We start from the raw sequence: 20,356 nt of genomic DNA on the forward strand, positions 1-20,356 counted from the left end.
TCTTAGGAAGTCATGATAGTGTGGGAAGGAGGACATGGAGAAAGGACAGTGAATTTAACTTCGCCCTTGTTGAATATTAGATGTGTGTGCACCATTCATGGCAAGATGAACACAAGGCAGGCAAATATATGCATCTAGAATTTGGGGGTAGAGGACAGGACTGGAGATGTAGACTGGGGAGCCTTTAGGGTACTACGAGTCGTTAGGGACTATGACTGGCTGAGATATAGAAGACACACCAAAGATCTCTACAAAGTTAACAACTACCCAAATATCTGTTCTTTGGCCTTCAGTTTATCACATAAAAGATGAGGCCGTATAAAATTTTATTCTCATTTATCCAATCCATCAGATTCTTCTCCAAGACACAGACTGCCATTTCATACCCTTTGCAATAGGTGGCGCTGACGCCCGGCAGGGAGAAGGCGGCTGCACAGGTTGGGTTGGGGGCGACGGGCCGGTGCACGGAGGGGCGACGCTCTAGCCCAGAGCCGGGTATTCAGTGGCTTGGCTGGGCTTCCCTGGGGACTGGGGTGAGGCCCAGTACTTCTGGCCGCAGGAAGCGCATGCGCAACCGTTTTCCCCAAACATGGAGTGTTGTAGCCCAGGTCTTACCTGAGTCAGGTAAGAGACGGGCGGGGGAGAAGTGACCCTAACCCTCACAGACCCCCCGAAGAGCGGGTGTAGCCACACTTGGGGAATGTGGATAGTGTGCGTGGAGCACCCACACATCCTGGGGACCAGGCTTGGAGTGATGATAGTGGCCCAGGAGGGCGTGACGATATGCTGGGGGCGTGCAGGACCGCGCTGGGGTTCGTGGGTGGCTGCACGAGGTGTGCGCGCCACACGAGGGCCACGTGGGCGAGGTCCTCGGTCGTCATCTCCCAGAACCTTGGGGTCGGACGAGAACACAAAAGTCCCCTAACCCTCGCCCTCGGCGTGACTCCCCTTAGTCGGCTTGACCGCCCTCCACGGAACCGGGACTCGCGTGTCTGGGAGGCTGTGCCTTCCCACGCTGGGATAGCCGTAGTGGTCGTGGCCAGGGATGTGGCAGCCACAGGGGCCTCGGCGGGTGTGGGGGTGCGGCGACGCGGCCACACGGCGCAGGGAGGGTAGTTTGCCCTGGGAGTTGGAGCCACTCGCGGGCGAGGAGGGTGCCAGGGGAGTGTGGTAGTAACGGGGACTCGGGAGGCAGCGCCGCAGGAGTAGCGTGGGTGGGGGCACTGGAGGGCGCGGTCGGGGAGGACAGCTGGAGAAGGTGTGAGGTGAGGATAGCAATCGAGCAAAAGCGAAACACCTGCTTCTGGGTTGACTCATCCAGGCTGGAGGAATAATCTAATGTGGAAAGGAGGTTGTTTACTTATTTATTTTTAAGCGAGTTGTGTACGGTCTCCTCTCTTCCCCAGGCATCTAGGAAATTGCTTGTCTGTCTGAAAGAAAGTAGCTGTTTTCCTTAGAGCACTGTGGTGAGCATCAGATGAGATAATATATGTGAAAGGCAAAGAGCTATCAAAATGCAAGAGACAAATTTTATTTCGAATCCTCCAATCTATTTATCTTACCTGTGTGAGTGTGTAAGGTGTGCTATAGGTACGGATCAGTGGGATAGGACTGGGTGTGGGATTATGGGACCTGCGCAGTAACGTAGAGGGTGTGTGAAGATACACGGGGGGCCAAGTGACACTATAATCAATAGAAACAGCTCTCGGTCACTTAGGTTCATTTTATCTGGTTAATGGATTATTCACCTTTTGCTTCTCTACCACACATCTTTTGAACTTTCTTCAGTCAAAGACTTTCACCCAAAAATGAGCCTGAAGAGGAAAACACCAGTCACTTTTGGGATATATTAATTAAATTTGGCTGAGAGGGAGATTTGTGTGATTGTATTGATGATTTCAATTTTTCTTGCCCTCAGCATGAAACGTCATGTTGTACAAAGAGTTGTGGGCTGAGGAACCCAGGGAAGACCTAGTTCTGGATTTGACCCTTAGGTAGAGGGGTCACCCTGGCCAAGTTCCAGTACCTCTCTGATCCTTAGTTTCTGTCAGATGGGAAAAGACCTTTAAGGTCATTCGTGCATTCTTCAGAGCTTGCATACCTGCCACAGGGTTACCCAGCCCCTCATGACGGGGGACTTGTCACGTCCCAAAATGGCTGAGCCCACTCAGTCTCTCCAGACAGACCTGACTGTTGGAAAATTCTTTATGTTGAATCGACATCTGTTTCTCTACAATTTGCACTCATTGGAGCCATACAGAATAAAATGTCTAATGCTGCTTCCACAAATATTTGAGGACTGCTAACACATTTCCTTCTTCCACGTACACCACAAGGCTTCTTTTCTTCCAGCTAAACATGCCCAGTTATTTTAAACAGGGAGGCAGTGTGGGGTAGTGGAAAGAACGCCAGCTTTGGAGCCAGACACATCTGTGTTCAGTTGCTAGTCCTTTACATACTAACACTCAGTGCTCTGAGCTGCTGTATCTTTCTCTGTAAATGTGGATGAAAATAGTCCTCTTGCTGAGTTATTGTAAGGATTAGGGATAAATTGGTGAAGATCCATGCTTAAAATATGAGAGCGGTTATACCTTCAGTGACATAATTTGCAATGCATTTTTAGGTGATCCCTGAACAAATTCCTGTTTATGTGTCTCTTAAATTGCTTTGTAAAACAGAATAAAATACTTTCGGTGAATTCTGACTAGCAAAATAGAGTAGGGTTAATTTATTCCCGGTGCTTCTCTAATGACATTCTGCAGTCTACAATGGCATTTTTGGAGCCATATCACATTGGCTCCCTGTCCCCTAAAGCCCCAAGTCTCTAACATGTGCAGCTGTTCAGCCTAATTTCTCCCATGTTGAACTTCTTCCATTTATTTGAATCAATAATTATAGATGGCTCTTCAGAGTGGCGGTCCCAGTTCTGTCTCATCATCTTCAGAAATATCCTTGTGCTTGTCATAGTATGGGTCTCACACCGGGGTTAGAAAAAATATGATGATCAAACGTATGGTACCAGCCCCACTGATCTCATACCGCTGTTGCACAATGAATGCTGAGCTTCCGACACTAATTTTTGCACAAATCCGAGGTCTTATTATGGGGGACCATCTTAGAATTGGAATGTGACAGGAGTGTCCGATAAGCTGCTGGTCGAGGGAATGCACTGCCCAGCAAGTCGGATGTCTGTGGATTATGTTTTCTGTATCCAAGAACTGAAAGAGTGTACTGAGAGCAAGCCGGAGGCAGACTTTGGATTTATGTATGGTTGCATGTTTTCTCAGGCGCTTGGACTATTTTATACCTTAGGCTAGATTCTCCCAGGGTGGAGGAAGCTTCTTTCTGGAAGTAAGGCAGGCACATTTAGGAATTTAGAATTCCACATTTAGAAATTCATTAACCCTCTGGTTCCTGGGCATTATTTGCTAGCTAGTCCTCTCGACTTTGGAAAAGCAAATTCCCGGCTTTAGCGAAGCCGACCTCTCATAGTATCTTCTGCATTGTTAAGACTCTTTTGCCTCTGCAGTGGAGGGTCTTCCGAACAGAAATGTTTTTGTCGCCTAAGCAAGTTCTGGGTTTGAAGTCCTCGACCCTTAATTCCTCCTTCTCCAAGGAAGTTTTTTCTAGCCACTCTGTTTCTCTTGAGCGCCTGACTTAGAATTCCTGTTGTTTTCAAAAGCTTCCTTGGTCCCCTCTCCATGCCTCCCCCTAGCAGTTTCTCCTATGTGTCCACTCGTTCTAAGGCTCTCAGAATAAGATCCTTTGTAAGTGCCCAGTCGGTTAAATATCTAACTGCCTTCATCTTGGGTGCTGGTATTCCTGGTGTGGTGAGAATGAAAGTATGGAATCCGTGGGACTCACTGACAACAAGTACGGGGGAAAAAATAATGCAAAGGTTGTTACTATTGTTTTAATTAAAATGGGAAAACCTTTACTCTGTTGAGAGGACTGATTTGAATTTTGCTAAGTAATTAATTCAGTCCTTAAAAGGTGGTAGTTAGTTAAAATAGGTAATCTTCTACTGTTAAAGGGAGTAATTTATATTTTGGTAAGTAACCATTTGAGTCCATAAAGGGTTTACATCCATCTGTGGCTTCTCATTTTCTTTAGGACAAATTCCAAACTCCTTAGGATGAAATACTCGTTGTAGCCTAATTTTTTGCCTGCCGGCGCTGGACCCGAGGACTTCCAGTTTTCCCCAAAGGTTGCGCAGTCCTGCGCCTCCGGTTGCAAATGCCGTCCCCTCTGGTTGGAATACTCTTTGTCTCTCCGGTAAATGTCTATTCATCATTCAAGACAACCCTCCCCCCCTCCCCTTAATTACTTCCTCCCCTGTGCGCCCCTCAAATTCTTGTACTTATTCATGCAGTATTTATTAGGGGCCTGCTTTGTGGCTGGCACTGTGGCGGGCTCTGGGGATACAAAAGGTGAATAATACTTGGGCTCGGCCTTTGAGGGCCTTAGATGTTAGGGGGAGGGGGCCAACCTGTCACAGAATGTTGCCAGGAAATTAAAGAGAAAATTTAAGCGGCGTCAGTTCTTGTCCGTCTTCCCCACCGGATGGTCAGCATCTTGTTCTGGGGCAGGGGCCATTTCTCATTCGTCTTTGTATCCCCGGCTCTTAGCTCATTGTAGGTGCTTAAAAAAATCGTTCCTTTCACGACCTTGTTCATCGGACACCAGAAGTGTACCCTGGATTGCGCCACCCGTTTTGATGACAGCTCATAAGTGGTGGGTTCTCCTGTGTCTGGTTGGTGGCCCTTACCTCCCAGTGCAATGTTAGGTGCTGGGCGGCCTTGGGTGGGCTCCGCTGGACTGGCCTTTTGCGATTCATGCTTGCCTGTGCTCTGGGCTGCGGAATGGCCCGGGCTGGCGGGTCTGAGTGGAAGGAGAGGCCTGCAGCGCCCCCGCTGGAGGGAGCCGGCACTGCTTGGGCTGCCTGGCTCGCTTGCATCCCGCGCGCGCATTCATCAGTTTAAGTTTATAGCCAGAAAACGAACGTAGACACTGTGATTCTCTCTACTTTTCTTTTCAAAGGCGTAATATATGCCTTTTAAAGGATTATAGCTGAAGAAGGAAATTCCTTCCCTCTTTCCTGTACCGCTGGGGCCCTTGCATTGTGATTCAATCGTACATCTAAAAAAGGGGGAGTTTTCGTCTCATAATTGTGAATATCATTTTTTCTGGCCCGATACGCGCGAGAGGGCTGCGGCGGGGCTCTGGCATGCGGGCCACGTAGTGCTGCTGCAAAGGAGACGTGCTGGCGCCGTGGTCATGGCCGTGGTTGAGAGGGAAAATCCAGACTTTTCCCCCAAGTTTTGCCCTTCTTGCTTCCTAGCCGCTGTACCCCGAATCAGCCGATGAGATTGGTAGTAGCCCCAGCAGAGCTTATTGTTCCCTAGCCATTTGGCTGGACATAGGTGCCATAGTTAGGGACTTAAGAGGTGTTGGGCACTTGAGGACCGCTGCTTTGTACTGGGTACTCGCCTAGTTCAGAACCCATGCCTCGGGCGTGGTGCAGACTGAGAGCAGGTAACCACATTTGGCCGCTCTGAGCCCCTGCACCTGAGGTCGAGTGGCCACCTCTGGGGTTGGGGGGGACTGTGGGCGGTGGTCTGTGGTTGGGGTGTGTGTTGGGATTTCGGGATCTGTGGTCTTTTCCTGCAGTGTTAACTCAGCAGAACCCAGAGCTCAGGGTTGGGGGGGCCTGTGAGGGAGCAGTGGGGTGCTGGCGGGGGTCGACAACTCTAAAGGTGCCCCCTAGAGGTGCTGCTGTGAGAAGGATGCTCCATCCCTGCTGTGGCGGCCGGGCTGAGGGGAGGGGCCGCGGGGAGGGGCGGTGGCTGTGGCGGGAGGGGCACTGCGGCGCGGTGGGCGGGCCAGGGGCGGAGCGCGGGTGGGCTCTAAAAGTCGGTGCCCACTCGCTCGGCACTGCCGCGGCAACCAGCACATCTTGGTGCTTCCTCTGCGGCAGTCGCATCTCGCGCAGTGCCGCAGCGCACGCCCGGGTGGCTGCTCGCTGCTTGCCGCGGCCGCTGCCGCCCTCGCAGGCTGTAGGCTGTGCCCGGCTGCCGGCCGGCCTGCCCTGCTGCGGGAGCTGCGGCGCGCGGTGCTCCAAACCGTGTGCCGGGCGGCATGGGATAAGACGCGGCCATGGTACGCCGAGATCGCCTCCGCAGGTGGGTGCGTGTGGCAGGCGCGAGGGGGTGTGGCTGGCTCCAAGCCGCCGTCTGGGAGAGGGTGGGTGCAGGCTAGCTGGTGGGGACTCTGTGTGTCCGTGCCAGGGCTGCTGGACCGCGACTCCCGCAGTGGAGGGAAAACCCCCACCCGGGGTTTGGGGTGGGGGGGGGAGCACCTGCCTGCCCTCTGAGCCCTATCCGCTTACTTGGGAGGGGATGTCACTCTTGCACGCAGTGGAATATGGAGCTGGAGATCTCCCAGATTTGATATTTATGTACCCTGGTATCGCTCTGATGCGACTTAGGATTTTTAGACCCCTGTGTCGCCATGGCGGAATTTAGGATTTTTAGACCCTCGTATCGTCCTAGCGCACTTCAAGATTTCTAGATCGCGGCTTCACCCTGGCGCGACTTAAGATTTCTAGATCGCGGCTTCGCCCTGGCGCGACTTAGGATTTCTAGACCGCGGCGTTGCCCTAGTGCGATTTAAGATTTTTAGACCCCATCTTCGCCTTGGCACAGTTTGGGATTTTTAGACCCCGGCATCACCCTGGCACGATTTAGGGTTTCTAGATTTTGATACCGCTCGGATGCAACTTAGAATTTTAGACCCGGCATCGCTCAGGCGCGATTTAGAATTTCTAGACGCTGGTGACGCTTTGGTGTGATTTAAGATTTTTAGACCCCAGCATTTCCCTGGCGTGACTTTGGGTTTCTAGACCCTCCACATCATCTTGGCACGGTTTAGAATTTCGAGACCGTGGTATTGCTGTGGCGCAATTTAAGATTTGTAGACGCGGGTATCGCTGTGGCGCGATTTAGGATTTGAAGACCCTGGTATCGCTGTGGCGCGAGTTACTGCATAGGTGTGACTAGAACTTGCAGTACCATATCACCGAGGCGTAAGTATTTTTCAGATTTCGGTAATGAGACGCTAAGTGAGAATGATGATGTGATCAAACTGTCATAATGTTACACATGAATTGTTTGCAATGATTTACAAAGTAGTTCACAGCCTCACCCGACGCTGGAAGGTGGCAGGTTTGGTGATATTAAATGTATTTTTTCCTCTTGACGAGACGAAGAAATCAAGGCTTGGAAGGGTTGATTAATTTCCAGAACGTTTGTTACTTGGGTTTGCTGAATTTATAGTCTTGACTTGTGGCTCGTCAAGTAATGGAGATTTTGGTCAAAAAATGATTAATCCCTTTCGGCTACTGACTACCAGATTGCTTCCCTACTAAAAATCCCAAAATGTCGTTAGGAACATTTTTACCGAGTAATTAAACTAGAAAACGGCTTCCTGAAAGGTTGCCTCTTTTCTTTAGAGGAGTGAAAGAGAAGGAAGGTATAGAGGGTGGGGGTGTCCAGGAGTGGAAAATGCACAGTCGTTGCCCACCCCACCCTCCGCTCCTCCCCCTCTTCCCCCCCACTTCCCTCCCCACCCCCACCCTCCAACCCTTCTCCATCCCCCCATCGCTCACCTTCCACTCCAATCCCCCTCCCTCCATCCCCCCAACTCCCCCCCCACCCCTCTTGCAGGGAGCCTCCTTCTGCCCGCTCCTCTCGTAGCCCCTCCCTGGCTCTCTGCTGAGTCATTGCAGATATTCCTCCGCTGGAACCCCTGAATGAATGAGAGGAAAAGCGGGGGGGGGGGGGGGGGTTGGGGAAGGAGTGATGAAATGTGAACGTGCAAATGTAGGAGCTGAAGTACAGGACATATGATAGCTAATGATATCCAAACCTGATACTTTCTGTCATCTCATTTTTCAAGTAGATACTGGGATGTAGCCTGCTGCTGTTGTGGGGTAAAAATGGTGATATGATGATGTTTGGGGGGCATTTTAGGGAATCATTTGTAATATTAACTTGAAAGATACAACCAAATCATTGGGTGTGTTTTCTGGACAGCTGCTTTGGAGGAAGGGGGGGGAAAAAAAAGACTTCCCTGGTGATGCAAAAAAAAATAGGCAGTGCTGCTCAGAGTCTTTAAGGCACTGGTGATTTGGCCCCTGTGGGACCACAGTCTTACTTGTTTTAGAGTTAAAAAAAAAAATTTTTTTTTTATTAGTTTATGATGGATAGAGATTGTGGCCAGATCACAGGCAAGATGGTGGAAGGGTGTGTACACACAGCCACTGCTGCCATGGCTGTAACAATTCATTTCCCTGATTTATGGCTAGATTTTCATTTTAGAAGGTGTTTCCATTCTGGTTATTTTAGAGAACTTCCATTGTATTGATAATTCTTTCTCTGCTGACTATGGGACTATTAGCAGTCAAACTAGAAACAGAGGGAACTGTCTCTGATTCCTGTTTAGCACTCCTCATTGTGGATAGACTGACTTAGAAGTTCTGGGCATGAGAAGGTTGGGTATGCAAACCAGTGCTTTCCTTCCAAAGGCAAAAGCAATTTTCAGGTGTTGGATATGAGCTCTGACTCATTTTTTTTTGAGGGGTTTGCAGTATGTGTGTGTGGGGGGTACCAGTTCTAACAAATTAAATAAATGAGAGCTACCTCAGAGTCTAAGAAAAGCAGAAATATAACCTGCTGCCCTGACCTCTCAAGAGATTAGATATTGTGGGTCATGACAAAGCTGCTTATGGCGAAATACACAGCCTACCTAGCTTCCTACAGACTGTTTACCTGGAGCAGTTTCTCAGCACAGACACAGGGAGTAGTACCAACTGGGGCTTCACTGGGGTCAGAGAGTTGATAAATACTAAAAAATCAAAAATGGCTCTGTTTAAGAACATGTGATGCTATTTTAAACATTAGTGGAAAACTACATATGTATATCTATATATATTTAACATTTTACTTGAGGGGGGTGCTGGTGGGTGGGTGATAGAGCTTTTAGAATAAATGGGAAGGAAATCTTTCCTGGGGAAGCTTTGATAAAAGCCAACAAAAAGATGCAGAGTACTTAACTTCCTTTTGCTTTACGTAAAAACCTCTTCAGGTTTTAGGAAAAGCACAGTGGGGGGGGGGTGTGTGTGTGCCAAGGGATTAAAGTGGGAAGGAGAGGGGGAAGATGATATATTAAAGTAATATATTTTTTCCTTAAAATTAGAATGGTGAGCAGGTATGGTGACTGCATTGCGGGGAGAGGTATACTTTCTGCATTCTTGGTAAACTTTCTGCCATGGCATGGGACAGAAATTTCCCACCCCATTTTACCAATTTGGGGCTTGTCAAAGCATGTACAGCGTCATCTGACTGCTTACCCCAGGTCTCTGATTGTCTTACAGGATGAGGGAGTGGTGGGTTCAGGTGGGGCTGTTGGCCGTGCCCCTGCTGGCGGCCTATCTGCATATCCCCCCTCCCCAGCTTTCTCCCGCTCTTCACTCTTGGAAGTCCTCGGGCAAATTTTTCACCTACAAGGGACTGCGCATCTTCTACCAAGGTAAGAAGAGGACTGTTGGAGCACCCTGCGTGTATCATAGGTTCTGTGAGTCCCACTGAGGTACTCACTTTGTTTCTATTGGTCTCGTTGCCACTCAAGGGAGGGAGGGGGGAAGAATCCTCTTTTTCAGTGTAGTGTGCTTGAAGGAAGCAGTTAATTCCCCTTAAAAACTCCATAGCAGGGAAAGTCAAAGGAAACTGATAGGGGTAGCTGGGTGGGAGCAATGGAATGGAGATTCCGGTATCTGTAGATTCCGGTATCTGTAGAGCTGACTTTTCAGTACGATTTTCTCTTCATAGCCTCATTTGTATTGATAGATAGCAGTTTTCTCTTTTGAGCGCCCCTAGTGTTCAACGGCTAGCCCTACTGCTCGCTCTGTTTCCCTCCATCCCTGATTTCATTTTATTGTTTTCTATAAAGTGTATTTGTTATATGCATAACTAAATGTGATTTTAAGCCTTATACCTTTGTATAGATCAACTTGCTAATGATAATTATTATAACTGCTACTTATCAAGTAATTACCAGATGTTAGTCATTGAATTATGTATTCAACCTTTGTTACTATCTTTAAGATTAAATATCTTTACTTCAACAGTACTTGAAGATGGGTGCCATTAACCCCATCTTATAGGTAAAGAAACTGAAACGAGACTGGAAAAGATCTCTTTTGGGCGGGGGTCAAGAGCAATAACGAAAAATGTTTGTCATAAACCGTTTTTCATTATTGCTCCTGACCTCCTCTCATTTGCTATATTCAACTAAGTAAGTATTTACTTTTCTTTATATTGGTCATTGAGTTGTTTCTAGTTTTTTCATGTTTTAAATAGTTAACTAATAGTTAATAGTAAGGGATATCTTCGTGTATATGTTTATTTGTTCCATATTTTTTCAAACTACACTATTTGTCAATGGAATGATTTTATTTGCATGGATTCTCAAGAAAATATTTTAAAATTGGTTCCAATGAAATTATTTTTGCAAACCTTACCAAATCTCATGCCCCTGGCAGGATGTATGAATGTGCCACTTTTAATCTAATGCTACAAGCAAGGCATTTTACTGTTTAAATGTTTAGCTAATTTAAAATGTTTCTGCATTAAAAAATGTCCAAGTCTATACTGCTTAATCCTTTGCTTGTTAGAATTGTTAATAGTTTGAACATGATGCTTTTGATACTGGATTGGCTTTCCCCTGGAAGAAATGAAGGTGCCGGACAAACAGGGCAAACTAAGGTGTCCAGCAGGTTGAGGAAGTGTTGCCATCTATATTTTAGAAAATTTTTGCGAGGCCCTTAATGATAAGGTACAAAGAATCTGTAGTGTTTATGTTGTCATTGTATACTTTTAACTTCACAAGGTTACTTTTTACTGTGAAAAACAACTTACATATTGATAATACAGAAAAAAGGAAAAGATGGAGAAATACTTAAAAAAAATATAGGTGAAATGAAGCAGACTGCCTTCCAGCATTTTCATATAAAATGTGTTGTTTACAAGTTTTTAAGATACAAAAGAAAATAATCCAATGCCTGTTTTTACCTAAAGCAGTAAGCTTCTGTTTTAAAAAGGAATTTATTTTTATTTCATTAATTTAGTCAGGGTTTCTTGTCCTTATACTAGCTTACTTAGAGTTTAAGATTTTCAAGGTTATTTTTATAGGCAGTCAGCCTAACTCATTTCTTTCCTTCTTCCCAGACTCTGTGGGTGTGGTTGGAAGTCCTGAGATAGTTGTGCTTTTACATGGCTTTCCAACATCCAGCTATGATTGGTACAAGGTAATAAAATCAGATTTCTAGATCCTACTTTCTTTAAAAATCCAAAATCAAGGATTTCTTTTTTTTAGCACTGGAAGGTTCTTCTGTATTTGAATTGCCTAATGAAATAGGATCAAGTGTAGAGCTGTTTCTCGTTTAATGTAAGGCAGTAAAAACTCTGGTGATCTGGGAAGGATCATTGCCAAGTTAAAAATGCTGGAGATTTCCCCTCGGTAGAGATTAGGAATAAACGAAGAGGATCATCTGAGGGCCTGTGGTACTTGCACAAGATTTTCCCTTTATCAAAGTCCGTTTGCTAAGCCAAGATCGGAATGAAATTCCTGTGCTGTAGGCCGGAGGAGAGGAGGCGCAGGATCACAGAAGCCAGATCATCTCTTTCTTTCTTGTAGATTTGGGAAGGTCTGACCCTGAGGTTTCATCGAGTGATCGCGCTTGATTTCTTGGGCTTTGGCTTCAGTGACAAACCAGTAAGCAGCATCTGGATGGGACCAGTGTTGGGTGGGGGAGGGAGTGGGTCTGGCTGGCAGAGGCTCTGCACTCATGACTTCCTCCTGTATGTCTGGGCCGCCTTCTCCTTAGAGACCGCATCACTACTCCATATTTGAGCAGGCCAGCATCGTGGAGGCACTTCTGCGGCACTTGGGGCTCCAGAACCGCAGGATCAACCTTCTGTCTCATGATTACGGAGACATCGTTGCTCAGGAGCTGCTCTATAGGTCAGTGAGGTCATAAACTTCAGCACCATTCACGGGTCGCATTGGCTTGAGATGTTGGGAGAAGTTTCGTTCTAGCCCTTTTCCCTCTTGGGAGTTTGTCTTCAGCTGCTGGATTGGTGTTATGTCCACTCAGCTGTGTTTCCCTCACCTGTTCTAGGTTCAAGCAGAATCGATCCGGTCGGCTTACCATAAAGAGTCTCTGTCTGTCAAACGGAGGTAACTGCCGTGATGGTGGGTGGAGAGTGAGGTGTAGCCGCGAAGGGCCACAAGAAGATACCACCTCAACGTCTAAATGGGAATCTGATGAGACTGCAGGCAGACACAATTAAACCAGAGGCCCTTGACCTTTTTGTGCCATGAACTACTTAGGTGGCCTAATGAGATTTATTGCCCCCTTCTCAAAATAACGTTTTTAAATACAGAAAATAAAATGAATAGGATTATAAAAGAAATGGATCATATCAACATACAGTTCATAAAAAGCCGTGTTATAGAGCTAAGGGCTTCTTTGTAAAAGCATCGCTTAGCAAGGTGGACGGGGCGGTCCAGCGAGCACCGCGCACCGCGCTCGGGAGTGAGGAGGGCCGGTGACGTTTGGCAAGATCTGCAGCAGCCGCACTGGATCAGCAAACAATCGTGATGAGGCCGCAGGGGCTTCGGGTACTCCTGTAATTTGCTGCAGAAACTTAATTGGTGGCAGTGCCAGGTTTTAGGTAGAAATTATTGAGCCTCTGATTAGACCTTTAGGAGGGATTTCTTTTTCTTTGTGTGCCATGGAGCATAGCGTATAAATCCATGAATAATGCACATGTCTCCTGAATACCATAAGGGCAGATGGGGGCAGGAGTCTATCCCTTTATCAGCAGTGCTCAGGGCCTTTTCCCATTGACTCCAGAGAAAAATGGAAAAGGAAAAACTCTCGTTTCTCCCCCAACCCTGCCCAGGGACCCGCAGTCCCTGAAAAAATGGGTGGTTTCTTTTGTAGCCCAAACCATTAATGATACTGGGTGCCCTGAGGAATGGTTAGAAAGGCCAGGGGGAGTTAAGGTTTAGTCATCAGCATTAAGGACGGGCACCGACATTATCTTTCCCGTTTCTCTACTCTGATCGTGGGGAAGTTAGTCCCAGTGGGACAGAATTTGACCTATTAAACAGAATTCCTTGGAGAAGTAATTAGATGACAGAACTAAGTTTTACTGGTAATCCTGTTTCTGGCAGTGATGACCCCAAAGGTGGGGTAGTCTCCAGTAATGGACCCATGTTTGGCCTACGGTTGTTGGTAAATGACTAGCATAAGTCTCTTTTTCTCCTATAGGTATATTTCCTGAGACTCACCGTCCTCTCCTTCTCCAAAAGGTTGGCTACTCTGGTCACAAAATCTTTAGTTTTTAAGATTTATACCAACATGAATAATGCTAGGACCTACATAAGGGCCATACCTGCTGTAATGGGCCATAGTGAAAATGCTCTCCTCAGGAACTTACATTAATAAAGGTAGTTTCTTCCTTCTTAGGCTGATAAAACCCAAGCAGCCTCTAGGTAAAGCCTCATTTCTGAGAGTAAGAAATCAACAGCTACTTAGAGAAATACAGCTATCTAGAGATCTGTGCCATTAGCACGGTGGCTGAACAGATCAGACCCTAACGTTGAATAAATCAGTTAGAAGGCTTAGGGATTTAGTGTAGAAATGTAATCTTAAAGGGAATTACAAATAGGTTTTGTCTTTGTGAGAGAATGGGTAGGCAAAACAAACAAAACCAATAAATAAAAAACAAAAAAGGCCAATAAACAAACATTTCAGTAGCGGGACATTTTGACTAAAGTCCTTTTTTAGTTCCTAATATAAAACTTTTATTCTGGTTAGTGGTTTTTTTTTTCTCTAACATCTTTACTTCTTCACCTACAGCTTCTCAAAGATGGAGGCATGTTGTCACCCATTCTCACTCGACTGATGAACTTCTTTGTGTTCTCCCGAGGGTAAGTCATTGTCAGAGACTGATTCGCTATAGCCTGGGAACAATGTAGTGAAAAGTTGCCATTAAAATTCTGGGCCAAATCCTAGGGTTTGATACTTTAAAACAAAGTTGTTGGCCACTTGCCAGGGAAGTAGTAGAAGGAATTCATAAATCAGTTAAGGGTCAGACTGTATGACCTGTGAGGTTCCAGTCATATTTGACATTCTGGATTCTTCTCACTTCTCACATGTGTCTTCCTGCTCTCTCGGGCTCTTTCAGTCTCACCCCAGTCTTTGGGCCGTACACCCGCCCCTCTGAGAGTGAGCTGTGGGACATGTGGGCAGGGATTCGCAACAACGATGGGAACTTAGTAATCGACAGGTAAGAATAACACTTCGCTTTGGTTTCCAGGGAAGCTCTTTTTTGGGAGGAAGTGGGGATAGGTGGAGTATTGCTTGCTTTGTTCCTTGCTGGCTTATTCCCTCTCTCTGACCTGTGAGGCAAACCAAGAAGTCACGCACTGTTCTAAGAAGAAAGAAATTGAAAATGGCGAGTGAGCCATCAGTGTAAGCCATGTGGCACAAAACGTTTAGATAAACAGCTTTAAATTCTAATGCTCATTCAGTTTCTAACTAGCCGATGGACTTTGGCACATCCTACTTTGGGCTTTTTGTGAATATTAAATGCCTCAAGATGTCTAATCGTGGTCGTGAAAGGAGCCTAGTCACCTCTTAAAAATGCATGTCTCTTTCTTTTTCATGTCTTTTCCGTAGCAACAGGGACCGAGGAGGACAGCTCTCAGTCTTACACAAAGAATGCTCTCGACTTGGTCCCAATGAGAATGTAGCAGCTTTCGTTTTAGGATGCCTTTGCATTCCTGTAACACTAAAGATTTCTTGTTCTCCTCTTGCTGACTTGGCTGTCCTATAGTCTCTTACAGTACATCAACCAGAGGAAGAAGTTTAGAAGACGCTGGGTGGGAGCTCTTGCTTCTGTAACTATTCCCAGTGAGTATCTCTACCTTACATCTTGATAGGACTGAGGGACCATAGGGCGAAAGTAATCGCCAGATTTAGCAAATAAAAATATGAGACACACAGCTAAATTGGAATTTCAGATAAACAACAAATATTTTAGAAGAAGTATGTGCTTTGTAATATTTTGACATATTTATACTTAAAAAAATCATTACTTATATGAAATTCAAATTTAACTGGGCATCTTTTATTTAATCTGGCAGCCCTACTCTGCAAATCTGGACACGCGTTGTAGAGGGAGGATCTGAAACAGCTGCTGCCGCCAGGGTAGCTGGGGTCCGTGTCAGGAGTGGGGGCCGGAGCGGCTGTGGCGTGGTGCGGTGGCCGTGGCTGCCATGTTACAGGCTGAACTGCTGGGTGGGACAGAACGTGGTTTCTATGACTAATCGAGAGGCTGTAGGTGGTTTCTGCTCATTTGTCTCTTTAATCTTATAGATTTAAAAAGAAAAAAAAAATCAGTGCTGTGTCCCAGACATAGTAGTGCTCCAGAAATTAGTGGCTGATTTAAAATGTCAGTGGCCAGCTGTAACTGGAGAGAGACCTAAATGATGACAGTATCCTGGATTTATAGGAAGAGAATATGGAGTGAGACTTAGTCCTTTGGGTTCAGGCACAGAGGAGCTGGAGGGGAGGGAATGAGTGTATGTATATAGGAGAACTGTCCCAAATGGACTGTTGGCTTATTCCCAGAAGCTCCTTATAACCTTCTTATTTGAAAGAAGCTGGGTTTTCTAGCATAAATCAGTGGGACTACATCAACCTAAGAAAGCTCTGTACAGTCAAAGAAACCATCAACAAATGAGAAAATTATTTGCAAGCCATACATCTGATAAGGAGTTAATGTCCAAAATATAGGAAGAATTCATATACTCAATAGCAAAAAAACCCAAGCCAATTAAAAACTGGGCAAAGGCCATGAATAGATATTTACTGCAAAGAAGATATAGGAAAGGCCAATCAGGTACATGAAAAAAGTTCAACATCACTGACCCTTAGGGAAATGCAAATTAAAACCACAACGAGATATCACCTTACATTTGTTAGAATGGCATATTACTTAAAAAATTACTCAAAAGATAAGAGAGAAGTTTTGGTGTAGATGTGGAGAAAAGAGAACCCTTGGTACCCTGGTGGTGGGACTATAAATGGGTATGGCCACAATGGAAAACAGTATGGAAGATTCTCAAAAAATTAAAAATAGAACAACCATATGATCCAGTGACTCCATTTCTGGGACTATATCCAAAGGAAGTGAAAACACTAACCTGAAAAGATGTCCTCACCCCCTTGTTCATAGCATTGTTTATGATAGCCAAGACATGAAACAGCCTAGGTGTCCCATCAGTCAATGAATGGATAAAAAAGCTGTGTGAGAGAGAGACAGACAGATACACACACACACACACACACACACACACACACGTTGCAGTGGAGTATTATTCAACCACAAAAAGGCAGTCTTCCCACTTGTGACAATATGGATGGGCCCACCAGGCATTATGCTAAGTGAGATAAGTCAGAAAAAAAAATACCATATGATCTCACTTCTGTGTGGGATCTAAAAAACCCCACCCAACTCAGAGGAAAAGAGATTAGATTTGTGATTACCAGGGGTCAGGGGAGAGGGAAACTGGAGGAAGGTAGTCAAAATATATAGCCCCGTACTTACAGGTACTGGGGATGTGATGGACAACATGACCACTACAGCTAACAAGTTGAGAGAGTAGATCCTAAGAGTTCTCAGTACAAGAATTTTTTTCTTTCTTTTGGGTGGTAATCATTTCACAATATACATAAACCAAACTGTCATACTGTATGCTTTAAATTTACATATAGTGATATATGGCAATTATTTCTCAATAAGACTGGAGAAAGTATTTTTTGAGGGTAGGAGAATAGATGTGAGCACTTTAGTAATTCATTCCTCTTCTCTTTCCTAGTTCATTTTATCTATGGGCCATTGGATCCTGTAAATCCCTATCCAGAGTTTTTGGAGCTGTACAGGTGAGTCTCCCTCAGGGGTCTTTGCTTTGTTCCTCATGGTGACAGTGGTGAACAGGATAGCCACTGTTTCTGCCCTTGCTGGCTGTTCATCCAGGAAACATGTTAGAAAAGGATGAATTGGGGAATCTTATTTTCTTACATTCAGAAATGTAAATATATATGTTGGCTTGATTTACACAGCATGTTTTCACTGTCATGGTTACTACATATTCGTAGGTGTACAGGTAAGAAAAAGCTATCATGTGAACCAAGGAGTGAAAGTAGATCTATTTTAAGAAATGTTTGCTTTAGTCTGATCGTAAAGCTAACTCCTCCACCTCAGCTCAGCAGACCGCAAGGAGAGATTGAGAAGAGTACACTGTGGAAAAGTGCCTTCTCATCGGTTGATAGTTTCTCTAGGTACTTACTCAGAAGGTGTTGGAATACGAAATCTTGACTGTGTCACATAAGACCATCCCATACCTTCACGTGGCCTAGCAGAAACAACCCAGTAGTAAATAGTGTGCATTTAATTTTAAGCAAAATGCCCTCCCCTCATCTCCTCCCAGGGTTAAGGAAGGTCTGTTGTTATCTTTATTTGGACAGTGAGTTGCTGAGTGGCCCACTTGTTTAATGCCTCATGCTTCTCTAAGGAGCTAGAAGGTCCTCCTGCTTGGGCAGGTGTTGCAAAGTGTTAATGCTCAGTTTGTTGTGTGTTGGATTATGAACATTTAAGAACGAGTCTGTTTATGTCATAAATAGAATTGGCAAGTTTATCTGCCTAAGATACAGTTCCAAAGTAGAAGGTGAATAAGCTCTTTGTTGGTTCCTTCCAGTGTGGTATGTCCGCAAGGGCCTTTTACCGGGGCTGCCCACTGGCTTGCATCCGTCCCCTCCCTGCAGCCTCAAGTTCACCTCCATGCTGTTCTCTTCCACTAGGAAAACGCTGCCGCGGTCCACAGTGTCGATTCTGGATGACCACATTAGCCACTATCCACAGCTAGAGGATCCCATGGGCTTCTTGAATGCATATATGGGCTTCATCAACTCCTTCTGAGCTGGAAAGAGTAGCTTCCCTGTATTACCCCCATCCCCAACCCACTCCCTTATCTGTTGTGTATTCCACTTAGGAAGAAATGCCCAAAAGAGGTCTTGGCCACCAAACACTATTCTCTCACAAAAGTCCACCTGACGCACATTGGTGATCAGCATATAGTCAAAAGCCCACAGAAGCTCCGGCTAAGGATGGCCCTAACAGTCCACCTCCTGTTCTTTTCACACCTGAGCGAGTGTATGGACTTGCCTTTGCGCTATTAGGAACTTCTTCAAAGTCTTTTTAACACTTCTGTGGACTTTTCTGAAATATCTAGAAATGCTCATTTTGGGCCCATCCTTGACCGGAGTCCTATGGTAAAGACAGAGGAGAGGGTGTCTCCTGACTTGTCCTTGAACGGCTGTAAGGGCACATGCGTTCTTAAGTTCTCTCAGCAACACAGCTTCAAGTGAGAGTGAGTCTCCCTTGTCATAACTTGGGATTTCGTTTCATCGGCTGCTTTTATTAATAGACATTTTGTTTAAAATAGGGTTTGGTTTGAATAACGCAGTATTCTAAGTATACTTTAAGACTACAATTTACCTACATGTATTATATGTATTTTTTAAGGATACTAAACCAGCAGATACTCTGGCAGAGGAGTGAACCTTATTAAATAGGTTTAATTTCTGAATACATTGAAGTAAATCCAGACTATTTACAGAAGTTCCTAAAATCACAGGATACTAAGGACCAGTAGCATCTGTGCCAGAGATACACTGTTATTAGCTAATTCTGACAGCGAATAACAGTCTGACTCTTCATACCTCAGTGCTTTGAGGCATGTCCCTCCTGAGCTGGAGGGGAGGGGACCGTTGTATAGTCCAGGTTACCGAACATACAGAGATTCCTTGTCTGATGACTGCTTAACTTAACTTCTCATTGGTCGTCTCAGAGAGACTTCCTCTTGTAGCTCAGTAATTCCTGTACTTTCCACACAGGAAAGTTCTAGAAACTTTAAGAACAAATTCTGAAAGACCTATGAGCAAACGGTGCTGAAATTTTTTTTAAGCCACAGCTTCACTGTCTTAGTCGAAACAGGAGAATTAAGTGATTATTTTAGATTTTTTTTTTATTAGCAACTTCAAGTATAACTGAAACTGGAATAAGTGTTTATTTTCTATTAATAAAAATGAATTTTGACAAAAGTGGACTCTCGCTTCCCCTCCCCCGCCACCCCTCTGGGATAAAAGCTTTCCAACATTGTCAGGAGCTTTCAGACGCACATTAAATTAAAGACTATAATGAGGTTTAAGCAGCTGGGGTACAGGATAGTATTTGATTTGCAAGATCACCCAAAGCTGTACTGTCATACCAAAGTTGACCAAGTATAATTTTTTAAAAAAGGAAAAAAAATTTACATGCACGAGGACAGATATTTGCTTGATCTGCTGGCTCAGGGCCAAGTATTTAATTTGCTTCTCCAAAGCCATTAATCTTTAAAAGTATGATTCTGGGAAATTCATGCCACTAGCCTAAAAGCCCACTGACAATGAAGTATGCATTGACATCATCTTGTCCAGTAAAAATTTATCCAACAGAAGCTAAGATAACATCTACAGGTGTTCCCTCTTTGCTTCTGACAGTCACCTGCATGGTCACTCCATCCGCTAAGGCCAGCCTGGACCTCACCAATAAGTCATAGCCACCTCTGTACACACCTGAGAGAAAAGCAAGGAAAACTAGGTTAGAACTCAAAACAAGCTCTGAATAATGAAATACGTCATGCTCTGCCTGCATTTCCTTTCTATTATTTTAGTTTAGCTTTTCTAGAGATCTGTGTTTATGGTGAGAACTGAATCCTGTGTACAAAATGTTAATCTTTTGTATTCTCATGATACCAGGCACATAGAAGGTATTCAGTAGTACTGGTCTGGAGTACTCAGAGGCAGTAAATGGTGGCGTTGGTATGTGGGAGTGATTCAAGGGTCTCAGGTCAAACTTACCTCTTCAAAGAACAGCCTAAGGATAGCCTGTGAATAACTGAGCAGCTAAAACAAACTATTCACACTGACAGGGCTGTAAATTACAACCCCTGTGATGCCTGTGCACACCCGTTCCTATTTTGCAACCATACAAAGGGGGAATCTGATGGAAGTTTCTTACCTGCCAGATAGAGGGAATGGGAATTCTTGTTCTCAGGTACTTTGTCTGACCTCTCACAGGGCTGCATGCCCAGAAATGTGATGATGTTGTTGACAGCTTCT

General features: G+C 45.2%; 2 protein-coding genes across 6 annotated transcripts in view; one reads left to right on the forward strand and one right to left on the reverse strand.

Annotated features, from left to right (window-relative positions):
* The first annotated feature begins 602 nt into the window (after positions 1 to 602).
* Positions 603 to 19,297, forward strand: MEST. 2 transcript variants are annotated; one of them, XM_004741742.3, is made up of 12 exons: positions 603 to 624; positions 9,434 to 9,588; positions 11,286 to 11,365; positions 11,755 to 11,832; positions 11,945 to 12,081; positions 12,239 to 12,297; positions 13,397 to 13,437; positions 13,988 to 14,058; positions 14,316 to 14,417; positions 14,967 to 15,043; positions 17,014 to 17,077; positions 17,996 to 19,297. In XM_004741742.3, the coding sequence occupies exons 2-12, from the start codon at positions 9,435 to 9,437 to the stop codon at positions 18,111 to 18,113; spliced, it is 981 nt and encodes a 326-aa protein (XP_004741799.1). In that variant the 5' UTR covers positions 603 to 624; position 9,434; the 3' UTR covers positions 18,114 to 19,297. The 2 variants fall into 2 exon arrangements, with proteins under 2 accessions (XP_004741799.1, XP_004741798.1); XM_004741741.3 differs by lacking the exon at positions 603 to 624 and adding an exon at positions 5,923 to 6,182.
* The window catches only part of COPG2 (COPI coat complex subunit gamma 2), a 116,991-nt gene continuing 115,838 nt past the window's right edge, over positions 19,204 to 20,356 (reverse strand). For all 4 annotated transcript variants that reach the window (XM_004741746.3, XM_004741744.3, XM_013050443.2 and 1 more), the window contains 2 exons: positions 20,256 to 20,354; positions 19,204 to 19,810 (listed from right to left, as the gene is read on the reverse strand). In XM_004741746.3, the coding sequence (XP_004741803.1) occupies positions 19,680 to 19,810; positions 20,256 to 20,354 (230 nt within the window). In that variant the 3' untranslated portion in view covers positions 19,204 to 19,679. The remainder of the gene's footprint in view (positions 19,811 to 20,255; positions 20,355 to 20,356) is intronic.

Source organism: Mustela putorius, unplaced genomic scaffold, assembly GCF_011764305.1.
Source record: "Mustela putorius furo isolate JIRA1106 unplaced genomic scaffold, ASM1176430v1.1 tig00003845_pilon_pilon_pilon, whole genome shotgun sequence".
NCBI lineage: Eukaryota > Metazoa > Chordata > Mammalia > Carnivora > Mustelidae > Mustela > Mustela putorius.

Excerpts from the sequence above, each read along its gene's own strand:
- MEST (XM_004741741.3), top strand. The coding sequence starts at position 6,157 with ATGGTACGCCGAGATCGCCTCCGCAG. Across the intron at positions 14,059-14,315 it reads TTCTTTGTGTTCTCCCGAGG|TCTCACCCCAGTCTTTGGGC; the intron begins GTAAGTCATTGT and ends GGGCTCTTTCAG. Across the intron at positions 15,044-17,013 it reads TGCTTCTGTAACTATTCCCA|TTCATTTTATCTATGGGCCA; the intron begins GTGAGTATCTCT and ends TCTCTTTCCTAG.